At 46.7% G+C, this 17,558-nt stretch overlaps 1 protein-coding gene across 2 annotated transcripts; it reads left to right on the forward strand.

The window, feature by feature from the left end:
- The first annotated feature begins 43 nt into the window (after positions 1-43).
- GGNBP2 (gametogenetin binding protein 2) lies at positions 44-17,270 on the forward strand. 2 transcript variants are annotated; one of them, XM_059865762.1, is made up of 14 exons: positions 44-135; positions 861-988; positions 4,701-4,781; positions 6,460-6,713; positions 7,335-7,433; positions 9,921-10,034; positions 11,600-11,809; positions 12,778-12,952; positions 13,848-14,042; positions 14,541-14,691; positions 14,933-15,058; positions 15,140-15,291; positions 15,676-15,924; positions 16,610-17,270. In XM_059865762.1, the coding sequence occupies exons 2-14, from the start codon at positions 896-898 to the stop codon at positions 16,811-16,813; spliced, it is 2,103 nt and encodes a 700-aa protein (XP_059721745.1). In that variant the 5' UTR covers positions 44-135; positions 861-895; the 3' UTR covers positions 16,814-17,270. The 2 variants fall into 2 exon arrangements, with proteins under 2 accessions (XP_059721745.1, XP_059721747.1); XM_059865764.1 differs by having other exon boundaries at positions 11,600-11,803.
- Positions 17,271-17,558: the final 288 nt, after the last annotated feature.

A 17,558-nucleotide genomic window follows, 5' to 3' on the forward strand; every position in this document is an offset into this window, starting at 1 on the left:
GCCCGGGCGGTGCCCGCGGCTCTCGCGAGAACGGGGCGGGGCGGCCCCGGGGCGGGCAGGGAGGAGGCGGCTCCGGGACCCGCGGTGCCGCCCGCCTGTCACAGCGCCCGGGCCGCCCAGCGCCGCCAGCAGCCGGTAAGGGCCCGCCGGCCGCGGGGCAGCGCTCCCGGAGGGGCGAGGGTAGGGGCGGCAGCGTGAGGCTTCCCCCGCCGCGCCGGGCGGCTCCCCGCCAGCGCAGCCCCGCGTGGGGAGCCGGGCGAGGCCGCGCAGCAACGGGAGGAAGGGGTGGGTCTGCCGGAGCAGCCGGGCTGCAGCCCGCGGGGAGGCGGCGGGGCGGGCGCTGGGGTCGCTCCGCGGGGCGCCCGGGGCAGCGCCGGGCAGGCGGCGGCTCCCCCCGCGCGGGCCGGGGGCGGCGGAGGAGCCGCAGAGCCGCGCCGGACTGGGCGGGTCCCGGCGGCCGCGCTGGGCCGGTGGCGGGCGGGGGGTGGCGGCTCCATCTCCCCGTGGCGGCTCCATTTTCCCCCGCGGGCTCCATCTCCTCTCCCAACCCTCCATCTCCATCCCCGCCCGGGGCTCCGTCTCCCCGCTCGGGTCTCCACCTCCCCCTCTCCCCGGGGCTCTCCGTGGCCCCGCGGCTCTGCCCGCGCTCCCCCCGCGCCGTGCCCGCTCGCCGCCCGCCCCGTGTGCTGCCGCATTCCCGGCCCGTTGCCGGCCCGCGCGGGTCCCTCCCGGCGGGCTGGGTGGGCCGGGCTCGGCGTGGTGAATCAGGCGATGGGGAGCGCAGGCTGGGTGCCGGCTGCTGGTGAAAGTGTGGCGGGGAAGCGCGGCGGGTGTTTACCTCCGGCCGGGGCCGCCCGCAGGCTGGAGCGGGGAGGAAGCGGCAGCAGCAGCAGCGATGGCGCGGCTGGTGGCGGTGTGCCGGGACGGCGAGGAGGAGTTCCCCTTCGAGAAGAGGCAGATCCCCCTCTACATCGATGACACCCTCACGGTGAGTCCCCGCCGCCCGTCCCGCTGTGCCCGCGCTTCCCGCGTGTTGCAATTCCCAGGCCGGGCCTTTCCTCCTCGCCGGGCCTCGCTGGCTCCTCCTCGGGCTCCCGCAGCGTTAATCTTTGGGACTTTGCAACACTTGGGGTTAACAGAGCTGAATGTGGCAACTTTTTTTATCTGATGGCCGGCTCTGAAAGCGGGCGAACCGCGTAATGAGGGAGTTCTCACCGTGCCGGGGCCTGTGCACAAGTTGTGCCGGAGCCACGAGCGTGGCTCGGTGCTCAAGGGTGGAGCAAAGCCATTTTTCTGCTGGGAAGGAAGGGAGCCATGTTAACGTTAAACCCGGCTTAAAACCGGCTGATTGTTCTGCTCTCAGGCGGGCAAGAAAAGGCTAAAGGCGTTTCCGAGAGCTTTGGCGTGAAGTCAGGCTTATCGAGTCTGCAGAAATGTAACAAATCGGAGAGTTCCCATTTCAGGGTGGTGCTGGGAGTTGGAAAACGTGGTTTGGCCGTTTCCAGAAGATTCAGTGGAAAAATCAACTAAATGCAGCTCTGGTCCTCCTCCTCGTGAGTTTAGAGGAAGGTTCCAAAATTGCATTGTAGGAGAACACAAAAATTGCATTGGAGGAGAACACGGAGCAAATGGAAGAAAATTCTCTAACTAGCCAGCTTCTCTTTGTTTTAATTCTTAAAGCAGGAAAAATGCGTTGAAAATAATATTGCACTTAGCGTAGTTTGGTATCTTAATGATACATATTTGATTTCTCACGATAGTGGAAGAGTAGCTGTTGTTACTTTAAGTGATGTGAAGTTTAAGTGATTTAAATTCCTAATCTAATGTTTAGGATGGAAGAATCCCTGAGTTTTATCAGCTGAGGAAGGTGTCCCTGCTCATGGCAGGGGGGTGGAACTGGATGATCTTCAAGGTCCATTCCAACCCAGAAGTGTTGAATGTCCTCAGACAGGCTCCATCTGGTTTTGCAGCATTTGAAGGAAGTCCTATTGCTGTGTTTTAGTTTTGATCAATGTGAATGGTGGCATATTATTAATTTACCAAATATAATCCCTGGTTTTGGCTTGTGTCTGGTTAGCTGTGTTCAGGTATGAGGCAGAGTTTCCCCTCAAGCTGTCCAAAGCAGGATCTGCCTCTCCTAGGGGGCTGATGACCTGGAAAACCCAGCACTGTGCAGGAATAGTGCAACTTTGAGTTTTTTGGTGTCTTGGCCACATCTTGAAAGTTCTTTTGCCCATAAATTTTCCATGTGGTTTTAAGCTCTTGGATTTCTCTCTCTCTCTTTTTTAAAAATTTTTTTTAATCCTTCCTGGACTCCTTATAAAAATGACCCATTAGTTTGTGTCATGTGAACTTGCCATGCTCTTGTGTATTTTTGTTGTGTGTAATAGGCTGAGAGTGAAAATTCAGCTCTACCAGGTGGATGACTTCAGCAAACCTAAAATGCCATTTGTGGTTTAGTCCCAGAATTTAATACCAGGCCCAAACTTTGTGTAATTGCACTGTGTTGTTGCTGCCCTTCTGCTTTTTACACCATCCTCATGATTGAAAGGATCCTCTAGCTGTAAATCAGTTTTATATCCATCTGGAGAAAAGGCATTTATGCAAGTGCAAGTCATCCTCACCATGAAGAAATCTTACTTTCTGTCCATTTTTTTTTTTTTTTTACCATTCTGTTACTGTTGTTACAAAGTATTTGGATTTTTAGGTGGTTTCTGGAGGCTTTTATTAAAAAAATTCTGCAGCAGCAAGTGAATGAACTCTGAGCTTCCTTGTCTGTCATCTATAATTTATTTTTTAAATACTTAATGAGAGCTATTACAAGACATGCAGCTGTCTTTGAAACAGAATTTTACATCTGCAGCACTATCTTTAAAAACTAATGGTGGTTATTGATAGTGACTGGCTTCTGTTACCTCTTTGAAAACTCAAATTTTAAAAATAGTGGGACCAGTCAGCTGAAGGAGTTAATCTGTGCCTTAAATGTGGAATCAGTGATTAGTGATTGCAAATTAGGAGTGGATGGCCCATGTGCTCCTCATCTGGAACGTGTCCTGGTAGTAGCCCAGGAAGCAGCTCAGGTGCAGGGAGATGCTGCTGCCCTGGGTGGATTCTTCACCACCTCACTTCCCTGTTCCTCCTGGCTCAGCCAGAAATTAAAGGAGGTTTCAGTATTGAACCCTTTTCATTTCTTAAGCAGCTTTTATGGTTTCTAGAAGACATTCCATTTGATGTGGTATTACAGGATTTTTTTTTTCCCTTCCAGTTCAGGGTGTGATGGTGGTTGATGTTTAACCACTTAATAAAATCTCATCAGACACATGAATTAATTTAGTCTTTGATTCTTTTGCTCTGTTGAACAGAGTACCTCAGGGTGTTGTCTGATAGTGGGAGATGAAGGTGAGGGGGGAGAAATAGGCAGATTTATCTCTTGTCTCTGTTATTAGCAGATAGAGCTTTTACTCTTGCTTGTGGCTCCTGGCCCACAGAAACACCACATCAGTGATGGAGGGAACCTGCAGATCTGCAGCAGAAACTGCTGTGGATGGCTCAGGGGTGAGGGAGCTGGGGTTAGGATTGGCTGGGGTTAGGATTGGAGATGAGGCAGCTGTGCCAGCGCTCAGATTGGGGCACACGGGACAGCAAAACAGTGCCTTGCTCTCAGAGAAATGCTGTTTATTTTGGAGTGCTGCTCAGTGCCTGGAGAAGTGAGTGTGTGAGTGCTCTGGAGGTAGTGTTGGTAATCAGGCAGGCAGCAGGGAATTCTGCCTTCCCTAGACAGCTGTGGGGAGGTGGAAGGAGGAGAAGGGGTGAATCAGACAGTTTTATTTGGTGCTCATTTGCATTGGGGTTATTAACCAAGGTTGTTATTTTGCCTTTCAGATTTTAAAGTGAACTTTCAGTATTTATATTGACAAATTCTCTGTTTGGACAGAGAAGATAACTCAGCCAGGCTTTACACATTTTTCTAGTTGCTTTCATTTTATTAGTGGTTGCATAGTTGGATTTTTGACTGAAAGTTACTTTCCTGATTTTTGCCTCCTCCCAAGAAATTGCCCTCTTTGTTTCTCAGTAATTTGATAAGAAATGTTATTAATTACTTACAAGTAATCGCATTGTTCTGTAGGCTTAACATTTTGCTTTGAGGCTCTTGAGAGCTGCAGCTGCAATCACACAAAGCAAACTATGCCTTGGAGTACCTTGTTGGGTTAATATGGTTTGAAATTAGCCTTTGGAGGAGTCGACTCTGTCATTAAACTGTTGTGACTGTTTCCTCAGAGCTTTATAAATTGAGTGAAGCTGTTGGGTCCGTTTGGTTCTCAGTGTGTTGAAGTATTTTTGGTTTTTTTTTTAAACTGAGGCAGGGTCTCAAGTCATGTAGATGATGATATAAACACTGATGGTCCATTTAGCAACTTTTGCTTTCTAACAGCTATTTAAGAGTTGTCATTTATAAACTGCCTCTAGAACATTATATTAATGAAGCATTTATTGCTTCGCTGAGACATTCACTATCTGAAACAGTTACTTTTATCCTTTCCCAAGCTCCAGTAATTATGTGAAAAGAATGAGCCTTTAACATAATTTCAGTCTTATTTCCCCCAAGAAAGTAAAACAACTAATGCTCTGTTTGGCTTTTTTTTCGTTTGTTTGTTTTGTCTGAAAGCTCCTCTTTAAATTGTTTTTCCTCTCTTGTGTAGATGGTGATGGAATTTCCTGATAATGTGCTGAACCTCGATGGACATCAGAATAACAGCACACAGTTGAAACAGTTCATCCAGGTAAATCATGTTTCCTGAGAAGTGGGATTTTTGCTTTCCTCGGGTTTGTGTTTTTTGCTTCTCCAGGAGGTTGTGACTCCTGGAATGCCTCAGACACGTCAGCACCTGGGAGCAATCACACCTTGGTACCAAAGTGCACTGGGCTCAGTTGTGCTCTGGATTCCTCAGCAGTTACTGCACGTTGTCTTGTCAGGAGGCAATTGCTGCATGGCTGAGAGCTCAGAACTCACAGTGGGAGCTACAGCTTCTAAATACATCCTGATTTTTATTTTTCTGGGCAGTTTTGAACCACCCTTTCAAGTGGAAGTGTGGATTGCTCGTGGTTGGGTTCTTATGATTAGTGCCCATACCAGGGTAGAATTTGTGTGCCAGTTTGTAGATTTTGTAGAAATAGGTAGTGAGAATTGGTTTTGTGGTACCCCAGAAACTTTAATCCTGGAAACAGACCTGCCAAATTCTGGCAAATAGCTGCAGCACTGGGACACCTGTAGCAGCTGCAGAGTGGTGCCACTTGATGTCCAGGAGGGCAGAGGTTGCTGCTCTGCAGTTGCAGGGTTGCCTCTCTCAGGGCTGACAGCAGCAGTGCAGACATGTGCTGCATGCCAAGTGCAGCTGGGTTGTGAAAATAGCTCATTCCTGCTTTGCTGTGGCTCCTGCAATTAATTACAGGAAGCAGGGTTATTGCAGAGTGATAGTGCTTGGCTTGATTTAATGGGCCTTCCTCTAGGAGCACAAACCTTCTGTGTTACCTGGTGGTACCTCTGCTCTCCATACTGCATAGCAGGAGCTGAGAGCACTTTCTCTTTTCAGTGGATGGGAGTTCTGCTGTATTGTGTGGTCTTCTTCCTTTCCCCAGAAATTGTGGCAAGTCCTTTGTGCCTGGGGAGTGTCGGAGTGGTGTTATGTGACAATAAAACAGAGAATTAATTCTCTGGTGGTGTGACATTGCCAGTGCAGATGCAACTCAAGTGTGGGTTTGTGTGTTGGGGTGTGAGGAAGGGACTCCCTGCTCAGCACAGCTCTGCTGGTGGCACTCCAGTGCTGCTGAAAGCCAAGGCAATAATTCAGCAGTGAGGGCTAGAAGGGTATGTGCTTTTTGTGAGGATGTGTGCCTGGGTGTGTTTGACACAGGGGCCAGGAGACACATCTACAATTGTTTATTGATGTGAGCAGTATTAGAAGGTGTTCTCATTAATGTTCTATTCATAGCACACGTTGGATGTTCACTGCTGAAGTCAAAGGCTTCACCCTGAGTCGTAATGTGTGCTTTCTTTAATTCCAGCTAGTGGGATTGTAACGGGAAATGGCTTTTAGCCTTCCAGGAAAAATACTGCTAAATTGTCATGGTCGGAGCAGAACGAGCTGGTTGTAAATGAGATTTCCATAAACGCCAACGAGCTTTTGTGAATTTCCTTTCCATGTGCCAAAGACAAAACGAGTGTGAGTAGAGGATGAAAACTTGCAGTTGGTGTGTGTGTGAGACCTTTTCTACGACATCTGTGCTGAGGTGGAGACAAAGAATTTCCCAAGTGGGACGGGATGGTTACTGTGGGACCATCCCATTCTTGGGACGGTTATTCTGAAGCAGAATTTGCGGTGAAAGGAGGCAGCAAAGAGGAGAAAAAGCCAGAGAATAAACCTTGAATGATTTGATTTTTGTGGTGTGGTTTTTTTGCAGAGACACAGCATGCTGAAGCAGCAGGACCTGAACATTGCCATGATGGTGACGTCGCGGGAGGTGCTGAGCGCGCTGTCGCAGCTGGTGCCGTGCGTGGGCTGCCGGCGCAGCGTGGAGCGCCTCTTCTCCCAGCTGGTGGAGTCAGGGAACCCTGCCCTGGAGCCCCTCACCGTGGGGCCCAAGGGGGTGCTCTCAGTCACCCGCAGCTGCATGACTGATGCCAAGAAGCTTTACACGCTCTTCTACGTGCATGGGTCAGTGTCTGCGAGCTGCTCCCGCCATCCCCGCTCTCTGCGTCGCCTTCCTGGTGATGCTGAGGTGTCACAGCACATTCTCCTCTTCAACATCCATAATTACAGCTGCTTGTTGCCTAAACTGGGGGAAAAGCAAACCTAATCTTTGGTAGCACCAGTTGCAGTGCCACGATTGCAGCTGGAAGATGCCAATATTTAATGTTTGGTCCTTAATCTGATGCAGGCACTGCGGGGTTTTTGTGGTCTCTGGAAGAGGAGTGTTTGCCTCACTAGCTGGCATGTAAAAAAATAGAATACAAGTGTTAATTTTTTCCACCAAAGTTTGCTGCACTTGGGTAGAAAGGTAACACTGAGAAAGTGAAACCTTCTGGGCTTGGTGAGCACAATAAATAGCCCAGTGCCATTAGTTGCTGAGCTGTCAGCAGAGCAAACAGTGAGTGCTCAGCACAGTGTGTCTTGGCCTTCCAGTTGGCCTCAGCTTGTTCTTCCTGCTCCAGTTAGCAGGAAAAGTAGGGAAGGTTAGTGCAGAGCTGAGATTGGGATGGGGAGAGTGAGGCAGTGTAACCTGATCCAGTGGTTTTCAGAATACAAAGTTCCTCACTTTTTTTTTTCCCCCCATAGGTCCAAACTGAATGACATGATTGATGCAATTCCCAAAAGTAAGAAGAACAAGAGGTGTCAGCTACACTCCCTGGACACACACAAACCAAAACCTTTGGGGTAAGTCTGTGTTTAACATGCACAATTGAAATATTTTAAGGAAGCAAAGTATTGAGACTATTTTTAAGCATTGAGATCAATTTTTATGCTCTGATCTGCTTGCCAGAGTAGCAGTTGGATTGTAGCAGATCTGAGTAGTTGTTGGGGAGAGGAAGAGGAGCACCAGGAGTTTTGGGCATGGATGGCTTCTGCACTGTGATATAAACAGTGCTGTTAGAAAGACAAACTGGTTTCTGTGCTCTAGACCAAAATGGTTGCTCAGCAGATTTTCTCACATTGAGGTCAAAGGGTGCATGCTAAATAAATATACATCATTTTGCTTGGGATTATTAAAAATGCCTTGCACAACTGTTAACCAAGGGCTTTATTGTGGTTGGATGCAGGGTTAAAACTGGAACCCCATAAAATGTATTTTCTCAAAAGTGACAGCATGTTTTGAATACACCACTGAACAATATGCATATATGCCTCTGTCTTGAAGTTGAAATTATTTATTCCAGCTGGCTAAGCAGAAAAACACTCCCTGGACATCTATTGTGGATTTTGGGGAGGTTTCTTGTTTGTGGGGTGGCTCCTTTTATTTTTTTTTTTTTTAATATGATGACCAATAAATTAGTCTCTTGGGCTTAATTGGATTGTCTGGACCTTTTTACTCAGCTGTGTTCTACTCAAGCCTCCAACCTGTGAAAGCTTGCTCATGGTTTCCAGTTACAGGACATGTATTTTTCTATGCAGATTGGAGTCTCTTTGGGTTTAGTAAAATCCCCTGGGATACCAGGCATGTGGAATTTGACACTTGATTTTTGCTTGTGCTGCTTGAGGATACTGGGAACTAACCATTATCTTCTATTATATTTTGGTTACAGGCCTTTCACAAAATTAATTTAAAGCTTGTATTGCACAAGATCCTGAGAGTATAGGGGTGTAGATATATGTATTTCTTTTTTAAATAAAGCAAATTCCTAGCATCATGAAAGTGGGTTTTGGGGTTTTTTTTTTTTATATTTAGTAAGCTTAATCTTTTCTGTGTGAGAGCAGATGCTGTGGAACCTGCAGTTAGCACTTGGGCAAGGTAGAGCAATTCTGAAGCTGAATGAATAGAGAGGAAAATGCTGCTTTTATTTCCCCAGTTCATGCTGGAATAAGCCCCCTTTGGATGTTGGCAGGTTCATAGGGAATATGAGGAAGAGCAATATTTTCTACTCTGCAGGTAAAACCTTGGGGTTATCAGAGAACATGGCCTGTGGGCAAGCAGAGCAGTTTGCTAAAGAAGCAGGACTTGCCCTCCCCTCCTGAGCTAAAACCCAGAGAGTATCAGCATTGATATAAATTCAGATAAATCTGCCTGCAGTGGACACAGGCTCTGGCTGGGCTGTGGAGGCACCCAGCTGTCACAGAGCAAACCTCATTTACCAGCACAGAGCTCCTGCTCCACATCTTCACAAGAAACTCCTTCAGATGAGTTGCATCTGTGGGCATTTGCTCCACACAAGAAAGGCTTTGAGCTGGAGCTGTGTGTTTAATTAGAGGAGTTATGTAAGCAGCTAATGCCACTCGAGGGTTACTTGATGTCCTCAGTCTGTGCCTGGCTTTTGGCTCCTCAGCTCTGTTTGGAGCTCAGGAGCATTTGAAACTCTGCTACGTGCAAGCCCTATGACCTGGCAAACTGGGAGATGGCACACAGAGCTCCTCTAATTAGGAGTCAGGGCTGCTGATTCCCATTGTCCTGCTCTGTTGTGTCCATGAGACAGAAATGACCATTCTGACAAAGTGTCAAGTGTACACAAGCCTGTAAGTAACCATGACTTGTTATTTCAAGTCCATTTTTTTTGTCACTTTTAGCACATCCAAAGGGGAGTTGTAAAGTTGTTTTGATATTCTAACCAATTTTTGAAATTTGAGGTAGGATGTTTTATGGTGAAAGTTGTTTGGGTTTTTTTGTTTTGCTTTTTTCTTTTGTTATTTTACCAAATTGTCTTCATCTGACAAATATTAAAACTTGTATTTGTTTATATTTAAAGTAATATTCTGAAAATCACAACTGGTTTGCAGCTGTAACATTAGAAAGTCATGTTGAGTCTTGGTTATAAACCTGGACAGCAAAATTTGCATCTCAGTTCTGACCCAAACTTTCATAGATATTAAGGCTTAACCTATAAAGAATTCAAATAAAATTAAGGAACAGAGCAGCATTTTCCAAAGGATTTGTTTAGGAAGAATAACTAGCTGATAATATATATGTTATAGGTCTGAAAAATGTTTGGTAATACTATGTGACAGTGAAAGGAGCAGTAGCAGACTCAGTTCAAAGAAATTAAGAGCAGTTAAGAAAAGTAGAGAAGACAGGAAGAGGAAAGAGAACAAGTGTAGCATCATTTTCTGCTATGGACCTTCCCAGGGAGCAGTCAGGTAAAGAATGAGGCTCTGCTGGGCTTCTTTGCTGCCCCCCAGCAGGATGAGGAAGAGTTTGGTGTCATTTCCTTGCAGGGGTTGCTGGATGGATGTGTGGGAGCTGATGTCCCAGGAGTGCAGGGATGAAGTGGTTCTGATCGACTCCAGCTGCCTCCTAGAAACCTTGGAAACCTACCTAAGGAAACACAGGTGTGTGAGGGGGGCTCAGCACCTTCCTGGGGGAACACAGGGCTTGTGAGGCCAGAGTGTTCCAGATGCTGAGGGCTGCTTCTTGTGGAACTGGAGGTCTCAGCTTGGTGGTGCTGGAAGACTTTGCCATGTGGCTGATGAGACAAATGGAAATATGAGACAAATGGTGGAATATTCTTTGTGTTTAATGAAAGGGAAGATGTGGAGACTCATAGCTGCTTGTCTTTTTTTTTTTTTTTTTTTTACTAGGATTAAATGATGATTTAATCCTAGTAAAATGTTTAAAAACTGTGTGTTCTCATGCACTCTTTCACTGCTCTTGGACTCTGCCTGTTTTTAGGCTTTCAGGGAATGTGTGCCATTTCAGAATCCCGTGAGCTGCACTAGTGCAAGCAGATTTTAGGCTTGGTGTTGCCTTTAAAGCACTGTCTTAAACCACTTGTTTGTGCCTGGTGCTGTTAAATCTCTCTTGCAGGGCAGAAGTAAACCATTAAATTATAGTTGCATGTGCACAGGACCTGCCGTGCTGATTGAAAAGTTTTAATTTCCAGCAGTCTCAAGGTTCTGATATCAACTGTGGGGGCACAGATGGGCGCGGGGGTGGCGGTGCTGTGGAAATAACACTTTGGAAACAAAATAACTTTAATCTCCTGTGACATTAAACACTGCCTTGGCTGCCTTCCTGGTGCTAACCTGCAATAATACTGCTGTTTTCTCTCCTTCCACCACAGAAAGCAGACAGGTATCATAGGTCTAACAGCAAAATATGTTTGATTTAATGCTGTCAAATGGCTGGAGACACCAGGAAAGGGAAAAACACCATCCAGAGCTGGCATGGGGAGCCAGCTTTGAGCTGAAATGTGAGCAGCTTGTCTGACTTGCATTTTTAGAGTCATCCAGCAAGAGATCTGGTAGCCTCTTGAAGGTTACTCCTCTTATGACACAGAATGAGCTTAATTTGCTTGTATTTTAATTATAAGTATTCTCCTGTCACACATGAGCTGTCACATGTTTAAAATGGGTACGTTGTGTTATAAATAACCCTCGTTTGGCCATCAGCACAGCAATCTAATAATTCAAAATATGTTTGTAGTGGAAACAAGGATCACTCGTGTACAGCAGGCACCAGAGGATCCTTTGCCTTGTTTCTTATCACTCACTTGAGTACACTTGAAAGAATTGCTAGAAGGTGATGTGGTATGTGTTCCTTGAGAGAGGGATTTTGCCCTGGTTTGCAGTACTTGCTCACTGCTGAGATTTCTGATCTCTGAGTTGAATTCTGTGTGGGAATTTCTTCAAATCAAGGATTCGCGGGGTGGGCTCCGCTCCATGGGTCGGAGGACAGGAGTTTGATATCCAGGTTAGTAATGTAGAATAGATGGGGTAATTCATGGCCAGTTTAGGTGGATCATAGCCAGAAAGTACTACACTAGTTACTATTCTAAGAATGCTCTAATAATTCCATTTCTGAAGCAGCACAGCCCTCCCACAGCCCAGCTCAGACGCATCACCGCGCACCCAGCGCGCTTGGGCGAGCCGAGCCTGATCCCGTCCTTTTCCCCCAGATTTTGCACCGACTGCAAGAACAAAGTGCTGCGTGCCTACAACATCCTGATTGGGGAGCTGGACTGCAGCAAGGAGAAGGGCTACTGTGCTGCCCTGTACGAGGGGCTGCGCTGCTGCCCCCACGAGCGCCACATCCACGTGTGCTGCGAGACCGACTTCATCGCGCACCTCTTGGGCCGGGCCGAGCCCGAGTTCGCAGGAGGGTATGAGTATGTAATTGGCTAGAGTGGGCTATCTAGCGCTTTGCTTCTTTATTTGACTCTCCAATGTCTTTGCCCAAAGTGGCTTTTTGCCTCTTTGCTGTGTGATGAACTCGTGGTTGTGGATATTTGTAGTGGTGTAGGCTCGGAGAGAGCGCTTCGAAGGTTTTGGCTGTGCTTTGGAAGGAAGGAGTGACCAAGTGTCTTCCAGTTGGTTGTTCACTCCCTAGAGCTGCCTGCTTGTCCACTGAGGTGTTCAAATATGCGAAATAGAAAGAGAGCCTTGGTTGAGTTTTGCCAAATGCCAACTATTCAAGTTAGTTTTGTTGCCATTTGTGTATTTCTGAGCCTTTTTTAAAGCATCTTCAAACCATCCAGTGAAAAGTTCTGAGCTCAGTATTGGAGAATCATAGAGTGAGTTGGAAGTGACATTAAAGATCATCTAGGTCCAACCTCAGTACCTTTAAAGCTCAGTCATAACTGTTTTATGAGGAAGGCAGATCCTTTCATAGTAGTTTTACCTAAACAGATTGACCAGATTGATAGATGATAGGTGGATAATGAACAGATTGATGCTGAAATGTTTTTACTCTGCACGGTAAGTAATGTACAAAATTCCCTGTGTGTTTATTCAGCTTGAGATAACTGATGGTGAAATAATTGCTGTGAACTCCAGCAAATTTTAGGACACAAAAGAATGCATCTCTGGCATTTAAATTCTTGGTCCCTCCTAGGAAGAGCAGGATATGGCACCTGAAGCCAGAGGTGGCCTAGTGAGAAGGCACAGTGCTGCTTCACAGTGGTGGCTTTGACCTGTTCCTTTCTATTTTGCATCTGCATGCAGCACAGCAGAGCCCTGCCAGGCTGCTCCTGCAAACACAGCTGCAGCTGTACCTCCAGAGAACACGTCAGCCCTGCTTTGATCCCTCGGTTGGCTTCTAGCTGCTCTAACAATGCTTTGGTTCCCCTTCCCCCAGACGGAGAGAGAGGCACGCCAAGACAATAGACATAGCCCAGGAGGAGGTTCTCACCTGCCTGGGCATCCACCTCTACGAGAGGTTGCACCGGATCTGGCAGAAGCTGCGGGCTGAGGAGCAGACGTGGCAGATGCTCTTTTACCTGGGGGTTGATGCTTTGCGCAAGAGCTTTGAGGTAAAAACATCCAGTTTTGTCCAACTCGTGTCTGAGGTGCTGGGCCTGTTGTCGCTGTAATTCATTTTCTGCTTTTCAGCACTGGGCTGGAAGGAGTGTCAAGGGTGTTGCAGTCACCTTGTGGAGTTGTGTGACATCCATGCACAGCACTACTGGAGTGTGTTCCCATGTGGAATAAACTGGAATAGAAAAGATTGAGGCTTGCTTTTACTTTCAAGCTGCCCATTCCAGTACACTGAACCTTCTGTGTTATTAATTCTGGTTTTCTACCTGATTGCATTTAAAGTAGCTCAGGCTACAACAGTTTATGAGTAAAAATAGAGGATGTGGTTTTGAATTACAAAAGTGGTTGCAAATTTTTGTGTTCAGCTTGTTCCAAATGCACTCTGATCCTGTGGGATCCTGAGCTGCAGACAGAACTCCTTTAACATATACCAATACTTAATATTAATTACCAGTCTATATGACATGGACATCTTTTTTATGTTCATCATTCAGTCATAATAACTGTTCTCTCTAAAAACCTCTAAAACACCAGAGAAGGAGGAGAAAAATCAGTTTGGGAAAGATCATAGTGGAACCTTGAGCTGGTCAGTTCTTGGAGTTTTTTTACTCCCACAGGATCAGAGATCACAGATCCAACAATGCATTAAAATCTGCAGCTCTTCACTGAGAAATGTCAATCTGGGCCCTAGGTGCAAGCCAGAGCTCCCCCACACATGAGTTTCCAGCAATCTAAACCAAGTGGCTGCATCTTGGTGGGCATTTTTCTCCTGTGGTCAATAGTGGTGCTTGCTGGGATTTCATTCGTGGTTGTTTTCCTCCTCCTGCTTTATAAATGAAAAAGCTTGAACTGTGATGACTTCTGTAACTGGATCTAACCTCTTGTAAACAGATGGCTGTGGAAAAAGTGCAGGGCATTAGTCGATTGGAGCAGCTCTGTGAAGAGTTTTCAGAAGAAGAGAGAGTGAGAGAGCTCAAACAAGAGAAGAAACGCCAAAAGCGGAAGAACAGAAGGAAAAATAAATGTGTGTGTGAGATCCCTGCTCCTCTGCAGGCAGCAGAAGAGAAGGAAATCAATCAGGCAAAGGTAAACATGAGTAGCTGGGGCTTTTTGGGGCTTCATCCATCAGCTCACTGTTCCATGGTAGAATTCGTGAGGGATTTTGTTGTATTTTGGTCCCTGGTGGAATTTTATGCTCTTTCAGATGAGCAGAGTCTTTGTAAAGTAATTACCTGGGACTCCTCAGCTTGTGGGGTTCTTTAAAATCATAAATCAGAGGTTCAGGGAATGCCAGTCACTCAGAACCTGGGGATTCAAATGCTGCTTGCAGACAATTACCACTGGATTTTTGGAGAGGGGGAATCTTTAGGTGCAATTATTATTCAGGACCTCTTGGCTGGCCTTAACAGGCTGTGACTGTGGGTCAAGGTAAATTGGTTGGGGTTTGTTTAGTTGTGTTGTACTCATGAAGAGTTCTAAGCAATGCTGTTATCAGTCAGTGTCAGCTGGTTCTTCTCATGGCAGGAGTATCCTTTACAAAAGTGCTGGCTGAGCTGCTGCAATGTTTTTTGTTTCTGTTTGAAGGAGAACTCAAACTTCACGGAAAGCAGCTGCAAAGCCTGTGGTAGCACCGAAGAAGCCAACAACTGTGTAGAAGTAATTGTTACTAATGAAAGCACTTCTTGCACTTGTCCTAGTAGTGGTACCCTATTAGGCTCACCTAAAATCAAGAAAGGTATGTTAAATGTCAGTATTTTTCAGTTTTAAAAAGCATTTGCCATTTAGGGGTGACCAGTGGTTGCCTGTTTTTAAAAAGGAGTCCCTGCCCCTGGCAGGGAGAGGTGGAATGAGGGGGTTTTTAAGGACACTTCAACCCAAACCTGTTTGGGGTTCTCTGAATTCTCTCTTGTTAGAGGCATAAGTAAAGAATGTGCAGCAGTTCCTACAGATGGCAGTAATTTTGGCCTCTGTCTCAGGTTTATCTCCACACTGTACTGGCAGCGACTGTGGCTATTCCTCGAGCATGGAGGGCAGCGAAACGGGGTCCCGGGAGGGCTCGGACGTGGCCTGCACTGAGGGCATCTGCAACCATGATGAAAATGGTAGGTTTGGGAAGAAGATAATGATGCTTTGATATCCCCAGAGCTGCAGCATCTCAAAAGAAGCTCTGCTGTGTTTTGCAGGGGACGATGCCTGCGTCCATCGCTGTGACGACAAGGAGGAGGATGGAGACAGCTGTGTGGAGTGCTGGGCTAATGCAGAGGAGAGTAACACAAAAGGCAAAAACAAAAAGAAGAAAAAGAAAAGTAAAGCTTTGAAGTGTGAGAATGACCACGTAAGGAACATGGCTCTGCCAGATGCTTCTCTAAGTGCTTACTTTTCAAAGTAGTTACAGCAGGATTTTAAATTCCCATTGAGACTTATGCTGAAAATGAGACAGCAGGGATCTCCCGTTCCCTTGTCATCCCAAGTTTTGGAATTGAGGTCCTTCCTCTAGAGTAGGTTGTGGTGGAGTCTGTTCTGTGTTCCTAAGCATGTGCGCTTTTGCTCACTCTCAGTGAATGTGCCACCCCCCAGCTCCCCAGGCACAAGTTTAAGTGTAAATATCTACCCTCGCTCACCTTTGAACCTTCCTCTTTTCCCTCTGCTTCCGTCTCAAACTCGAATATTCCACGTGAAACACTGCTGGCAGTTGATTGCAGGCTCTTTTCCATTCCAGATCCAGAAACTTGGGAGCTGTCTGGCAGATGCAGGTAGCAGAGAGAGCTCAGGAAATCTCACGCACACAGAGTTTCACCGCGACAAGACCAAAGACACACACGCTGAGAGCTGCTGTAGCGCAGACAAAAGCGGCCAGCAGTTGCCTTGGTTTGAGCATATGAAAAATGTGTCACAGTTTGCAGAACCTACAGAAATGTCACTTGTCCCTGATACTGGAAAAGGTGCCAAAAGCTTAGTGGAACTCCTTGTAAGTAACCCCTGCATTGGAGTTTTGGGTTGTAGCATCTCGCTTATATCATCGGGGCTGAGAACTCAACTCCCAGTGAGGAGTTGAGTCCCAGTGTTCAGTTCAGTTCCCTGTGCATGTTCCCTGAGAAGTTTATAACTGAATGCTTTGCAGAGGAGGAGAAATGGTCGCTGGAATGTGGTGACAGAACTTGTGTTGCAAGTGCTCATTGTCACGGGTTGCGTTACTCCGTAACGTGAAGTGGGCATTATTGCTGCCTTCAGGCCTCAAATGTGGCTTCCCACTGCAGGCTCCTTGGGCAGCTTTCTTCTCTCTCCTTTCCTTTCCTTCTCCTTCCATTTACTTAGATACTTCACTCTCTTTCCCTGCTTTTTCCTTTTCTTTCCTTTCTTTTCATCTTCCCTCCCCTTAGTTTTCTCTCTCACCGCCCTCCTTTTTTTCCCTTTTCTTTCCCCACCTTTTTCCCAAAACCCTCTAATAAAATCCATCTTCTTCCCATGGGAATGTGCTAAGACTGAAGCAGATTTGGATCCATTTAATGACTGAATTGGCTGCTTCTCAGCCCAAACCAGCAGAGCCCTGTGTGAGCAGGGTGTCTGATCAGCCAGCTGGGCTTTGGGCTGGGGTCAGATGTGCTGCACAGGAGGGCAGTGCTGGAGCTCTGACATGCCCCTTCTCATTGCAGGATGAGTCAGAGTGCACTTCTGATGAGGAACTGTTCATCTCCCAGGATGAAATCCAGTCGTTCATGGCAAACAACAAGTCTTTCTACAGCAACCGGGAGCAGTACCGGCAGCACCTGAAGGAGAAGTTCAACAAGTACTGTCGCCTCAACGACCACAAGGGGCCCGTCTGCAACAGCTGGCTGGCAACAGCTGGAGCCAACTGAACCCAATCCAACTCTGTCTGTCACTGAAACTCGAGATGACTACTGCGCCTTCTCCTTCCAAACTTAATTTAGTGACTTACGGCAAAATTTTATCTTAAATTAATGTGATTCTTTTTTTTTTTTCTTGTTTTTTTTTTTTTCAGGGGGAGGCTGGTGGAGGTGATTTCCTTAATTTTGTTCTTTCTCCAGGCTTGTATCTTTAGTTGAGTAGCTGTGCAAGCCTCTCTTCTAATTTAAGCCATCTCTTTTCATTCAATGTTTCTCTTCCTGTGAGACTTACAAAAAGCAAACTAGTGGCAAAGTAATGTTGTACCTATAATTCTGTACAGAATGACAAGGAGCTGAATATAAGATTTTACAAAGTAGACATCCATTTGCAAAATGTTTTGGATGTAATATGTTAAAGCGCAATGTGCAAAAATTTAAATAAAGAATATTTATTAATATGCATAGTAAAGGTGAGTGTCTATGTTTGTACTTGGAGTGCTCGGTTCCTGCGCCTCAGGTGGGTGGAGGTGGGGGTAAGGTGAGGAAAGCTGGTCTGGGAAAGGACAGATCCTTGAAAACCAGGCTCTGTTCCTCCAGGATGGTTTGGGGATGTGGAGTTGCTGCCAGCCCAGCAGGGACCGTGAGGGCCCAGCTCTGTCAGTGGCACGGTCCCAACCTGGCACTGCTGGGCATCAGGTGCCTGTTCTGCTTCCAGGAGCTGGGATAAGGGATGGCCAGGAGCTGGAAATCCTGGCCT

The sequence above is a fragment of the Haemorhous mexicanus genome, chromosome 22, assembly GCF_027477595.1.
Source record: "Haemorhous mexicanus isolate bHaeMex1 chromosome 22, bHaeMex1.pri, whole genome shotgun sequence".
Lineage (NCBI taxonomy): Eukaryota > Metazoa > Chordata > Aves > Passeriformes > Fringillidae > Haemorhous > Haemorhous mexicanus.